We start from the raw sequence: 5901 nt of genomic DNA on the forward strand, positions 1-5901 counted from the left end.
TAGGCCCAGGGAAATGTAGACCAGGAGATGCAAGAAGGGATGGTGCAGGCAGACATAGATGATGATTACAGAGGATGTTGCTTCACATGCCTATAGTGAATAAAGGGGAACGAAATCTTGGGTCAGGGTCTGGGAGTCACCCTCAGACACACTAGGTAAGTTGGGCAGGAGGGTGAATAAACTGGTCCCTTAGGGTCCTTCCTAACTGAGGGTCTTGAAAAGAAGAAGATGAGAGGTATCATTAATGGAGTAGCTGAGGCTAATATGCTGTATCAGTGGCAGCATCTTTCTGGTTTGTGATTCCTAATAACTGTCTGGAAACCAGAGGTGGATTCACTTGTTTCCCAAGGAAGCAAAATTCTGAGAAATCAGATGCTCCCCCTCCCCACCACTGCAATACCAGCACATATGTCCAAGTGTAAAAAATCTGTTAGTGTTGCTGGACTAAATAGCATCGGTGAGTGAAAATTCCAGAAGTTGGATTCATTTATGTCTCTTTAGGGAAGGAACTTTCCATATCCCTTAATGATCCTCTTCAGTTCTCTTAGTTTGGAGGCATACTGGGGTATGGATATCTGGGGAAGAACTGGAAATAGGTCCCATGGGTAGAAAATGTCTTTATTCCTTCTTTTATATTGCTAAGCCTCTCTGTCAGGTTTATTTTTTTCACATTCATACCACTGAATCATGTGGATATCAGCACAGGAGTGACATGACAGCACGGATGTGTGTACTAGATTGTCTGTTTTAGGATAGAGAAGGGTGTGGTGAAGTAGGCTAATATTTTCCATGGGTCTTAGGCAACACGGAGCTCTGGTGGCTCAGTGGTTAAAAGCGTGGCTGCTAACCAAAAGGTCAGCATTTCAAGTCCATCAGCTGCTCCTCAGAAACCCTATGGGGCAGTTCTACTCTGTCCTGTAGGGTTGCTGTGAGTCAGGATCGACTCGACATCAACAGGGTTTTAAGCTGCATCCAGGAATTAGATAATAAAAGTGTCAAAAACAAGTGCTAAGTGGTTAAGGTTAATGAGTTCTTATTCTGGGAGGATTTAGTCGTGGCTATTGTAACTTAACAGGAGTTTTTGATGTCTTCAAAGTTGGAAGCGAATAAACGACAGCGAATAAACATTTACGAAACATTGGCTACATGTCAGGCACCATGCCAGGTGCTGGTGCTGCAACAGTCAAGAAGGCAGACATGGCCTTTCCTGCATGGAGTTTACAATCTGAAAAGGAAAAAGCTATAGTAACCCCAAGTGCATGGAGTGCTATGGGGACAAGTACAAGATGCTGTGGAAACATAGCAGTGGGTTCTGACCTAGCCTGGGAGACAGGGAAGGTTTAGCTGAGTAAGGGCATGTAATTTCAAACCTGAAGGACAAGTAGGATTCAGCCAAGAGAAGGGGGGAGAGGAAAGAGGATGCTAGGCAGGAGGAACAGCAAGTGTAAAAGGCTAGAGGCAAGAAATGATGACTTTTAAGTCCAGTATTTCTGAACAGTGGTGTGTAAGTGTGATTTTGCAGCCAGATGAGGCTGTGCAGGTAGGCAAGGGTCAGGTCGTGAAGCACCTTTTGTGCCCTTGAAAGGAATTTTGCCTTAATCTTAAGGGCCATGGAAGCTACTAAAGAGTTTGAGCAGGTGAGAGAGATGATTAGTTTTTCGTCTTAGAATGCCACAGCGTGAATGAAGGGATTGAAGGGGAGTGAGCTTGGGCACTGGGACATGTTCTTGCAGATACTGTCTCAATATCCAGACAAGGTATGATGTCAGCCTGGTCTAGGGTAGTGGGAATTAGGGTAAGGAGTGGATAAATTAGAAAGAGAATTAAGTGGCAGAATCTGCAGGGCTTGATGGTAGATTGGATGTTGATAGTGAGAGAAAGGAAAGAATGAAAGACAACCCTCAAGTTTCTACTTGATCCCCCGGATACCTTTTACTGAGATACGCAATACTGGAGGACACGCAGATTAGAGAGAGGCAGAGTGAGATCATGAGTTTAGTTTGGGATCAGTTGAGCTTAAGATGCTTGTGATATATCCATGAAGACATAATGACTAAGAAACTGGTAATGCAGTTCTGAAGGCGATAGAGAGAGCTACCCAAGAGAGTTAGACTGTAATCCATGCCATAGGAATAGATGTAGAATTATAAGAGAACAGATTTTAGGAAAAAGCTCTGTGATACACCAACATACAAGGTCCTGTTAGGGGAGAAGCCGATTATGGTTATTGAGAAAAAATGGCCAGGAAGGTAGCAGGAAAACCAGTGTGATCACACAGAAGCTAAGACATGAGAGTGTTTTAGAAGAGAGGGAAAAATTAATATTGTTCATGCTAAGGAGAAATGAAGAAAATAAGTCTGAAGAGTGTATCAGATTGAATGATATGGCACATTTCTGATTACAGAAATTGTTATTGTTGTGGGTGATGAGGGTGAAGTAAGTGTTGTTGCAGAACACCTAACGTGTTTATTTATACTCAGGTTCTTAATGGATGCTCTTATTTCTTCCTAAAGCTACAAGAGACAGATCATGGCTGGAAGGAATCAAACTGGAGTCTCAGACTTTCTCCTGCTGGGCCTGCCTATTGAGCCAGAGAAGCAAAACCTGTTCTATGCCCTGTTCCTGGCCATGTATCTTACCACCGTCTTGGGGAACATGCTCATCATTGTCCTCATTCGCCTGGACCTCCACCTCCATACACCCATGTATTTGTTTCTCAGTAACATGTCCTTCTCTGATATTTGCTTCTCCTCTGTCACAATGCCCAAATTGCTGCAGAACATGCAGAGCCAAGTCCCATCCATCCCCTACACAGGCTGCCTGGCCCAGCTGTACTTCTTCCTGTTTTTTGCAGATCTGGAGAGCTTCCTCCTTGTGGCCATGGCCTATGACCGCTATGTGGCCATCTGCTTCCCCCTGCACTACACCACCATCATGAGCCCCCACCTCTGTCTTTCCCTGGTGTCACTGTCCTGGATGCTGACCACATTCCATGCCATGCTGCACACCCTGCTCACTGCCAGGTTGTGTTTTTGTGCAGACAACTTGATCCCCCACTTTTTCTGTGATATGTCTGCTCTACTGAAGCTGGCCTGCTCTGACACTCAAGTTAATGAATTGGTGATATTTATCATGGGAGGACTCATTCTTGTCGTCCCATTCTTACTCATCGTTATGTCCTATGTAAGAATAATCTCCTCCATCCTCAAGGTGCCTTCTGTCAGGGGAATCAGTAAGGCTTTTTCCACGTGTGGCTCCCACCTCTCCGTGGTGTCACTGTTCTATGGGACTGTTATTGGTCTCTACTTAGGCCCATCAGCTAATAATTCTACTGTTAAGGAGACTGTCATGGCTCTGATGTACACTGTGGTGACCCCCATGCTGAACCCCTTCATCTACAGCCTGAGGAACAGAGACATAAATGGAGCCCTGGGAAGAGTCTTTCATAAAAGGACATTTCCCTTTTCTCTATGAAATTTTTATGTAATCTTATCAAGTAGAGACTCTGATATTGCAATGTTATTTCAGGCTTCTTATTTTAGAAGAATGGAACGTTTGGTTAAAATGAAATATTGCAGAATCATCTAATAAGTAGGAGAGATGAAGTGGAGCTATCTTGTTGGACTAGGAAGTGGTTCTCGGTCACATGCTGGCAAAGTCTTCCTTTTTCATCATTCCCAGATGATCCTGGAGAAGCATAGTTTTAAATGATCTTATTGCCCCCAGAAAAGACATGCTATTTTCCTGGCTCTTGTTTCTTGGTGGTGTTGTATGTTGTTATTTTTTTTAACCAAAACTCTACTCAAAATAATACGCTGTCACTCCAAATCAATACTGACTAAAACCCAAACATCTTAGCCTCTCAGCACTGCTCTTCTAAATTCTGTTAATGTCCTTTCCTGTACAAGTTTTCACTTCATTCTGTCTCTTAACCTTTTTACCGCAGATTTATTTTTATGTCTACGTCATCTTTCTGCTGTGATATGACGTAGAACTTTCTATCTCCTTTGTTAGAATAGTTTATTTTGTCTTTATCTGGGAGCTAACTAAGGGGTCCTAAAAATTACTAATACCTAAGGATCCTAAAAATTACCCCCCCCCCAGGTATGAGGAAGGAAGCCAGAAGTTGGTAAACAACCTCAGTCTTTAAGGATGTCTCTCTGTTGATATTTTGTGATTTGTTAACAAAGTTTACATCCATAACATATTCTACCCTTGTGAAGATTGCATAAAAGGAAATCTTATCACTTTTTTAAACCAAACAAACAAAAATCACTATTTTACAGATTGAAAAATTGGAATTTGATGACTTGTCAAGGTCCTAGAGTGGGCCAGTATTGTGCCTACTTAAGATCCCAGACTATCTGACTCAGGAGTCTCTTCTTCTCATTTCCCCCCAACTTGCAAATAAGAAGAAGGGTAATTCATTTAAAAATCTTAGTTCCACTTATGACATGGTCTAGGTTTCCAGTCTTGCTCCATTTGTATCCTCATTTTTTCCTTATTTGATGCCTCCAAATCCATCATTTCAATTCTTTTGTATATTTTGTTGCATCCAAACCTCCATCTGCAGCCCAGACCTTTCTCCAGATCCCAATTTTTATTCTCATCTTTCCAGTGGACATCTCTACTTGCTGATCTATAAGCCCTTCTATCTTAACATGCACAAAATTGAACATTTTACATTTCCTCTCAAGCCTTCTCTTTTTTCTATGTTCCATATTTTGATTCATGATGTTACTTTCCACTTGGTTACCCAAGTAACTCTCTCTCTCTGTATTTACAAAACCAGATTATTGTTCATGTAGTTTTTCTTTTTTTATTTAGCATTGTTTTCTGATTTATTTTAATATATTCTCCACGTGTTAGTTAAGGTACATTAGTTGGTATAATGAATAAACTGAAATGTAATACAACAAAAATTTTTTCTTATGTAAAATCCATTTGGCATTGGATGTGAGGGGCACTGTGTTTCATGCTGTCAGGCTAAAGGAGGCTCTGAGTTCTTCAAAATATGGTTGCCAAGGTTGCCTCAGGTGTTGACATTCAGGTGTAAGAACACAGAGAGTAGAGGATCACATGGAAAGCTTTTATGGACCAGGCCTTGAAGTGATATATATCACCTTGACCTTCACTTCATTCTCCAGAGCAGGATCACATGACTCAATGTATTTGCAAGGGGAAGGGGCTGCGAAAGTATTTGTTAATAAATTGTTATATTCAAATCTATGCTACAGGATAGAATCATGAGTTTTTTATACAGAATCATGAGTTTTTTATACAGTATTTTCTTATGTTTTTGGAGAAATTTTACACTAATTGATAATTTCTATACAAATTGTTCAGTGACATTAGTTACATTTTTCACAATGTGTCAACATTCTCTTTAATTATGTTTCGGTTGTTCTGTTTTCAGTGCTCTAGTTTCTCTGGCCCCTTATCTTCTTGTCTTTGCTTTAGAATAATTGTTGACTTTTTGTTCTCATATAGATGGTGTCTTAATTTTCTAGTGCTGCTAAAACAGAAATAGCACAAGTGGATGGCTTCAACAAACAGAAATTTAGTCTCTCACAGTCTAAGAGGCTAGAAGTCTGAATTCAGGGTGCTGGCTGCAGGGGAAAGCTTTCTCTTTCTGTCGGCTCTGGGGGAAAGTCCTTGTCATCAATATTTTCTGGTCAAAGAGCTTCTCAGTGCAGGGAACCTGGGTCCAAAAGAAGTGCTATTTTCCTGGCTCTTGTTTCTTGGTGGTATGAAGTCCCTCTGTCTCTCCTCACTTCTCTCTTTTATATCTCAAAAGAGATTGACCAAAGACACAACCTAATCTTGTAGATTGAGTACTGCCTCACTAGCATTACTACCTCTAATCCCCCCTCCTTAACATCACAGAGGTGGGATTTACAG

The 5901-nt window shown here is 41.2% G+C and overlaps 1 protein-coding gene across 1 annotated transcript; it reads left to right on the top strand.

The window, feature by feature from the left end:
• The first annotated feature begins 2529 nt into the window (after positions 1–2529).
• LOC126062350 (olfactory receptor 1E5-like) lies at positions 2530–3474 on the top strand. The gene has a single exon (XM_049859832.1). It carries the CDS (start codon positions 2530–2532, stop codon positions 3472–3474), a length of 945 nt encoding a protein of 314 aa, XP_049715789.1.
• Positions 3475–5901: the final 2427 nt, after the last annotated feature.

The sequence above is a fragment of the Elephas maximus genome, chromosome 19, assembly GCF_024166365.1.
Source record: "Elephas maximus indicus isolate mEleMax1 chromosome 19, mEleMax1 primary haplotype, whole genome shotgun sequence".
NCBI classification, from domain to species: Eukaryota; Metazoa; Chordata; class Mammalia; order Proboscidea; family Elephantidae; genus Elephas; species Elephas maximus.

Excerpts from the sequence above, each read along its gene's own strand:
- LOC126062350 (XM_049859832.1), top strand. The coding sequence starts at position 2,530 with ATGGCTGGAAGGAATCAAACTGGAGTCTCAGACTTTCTCCTGCTGGGC.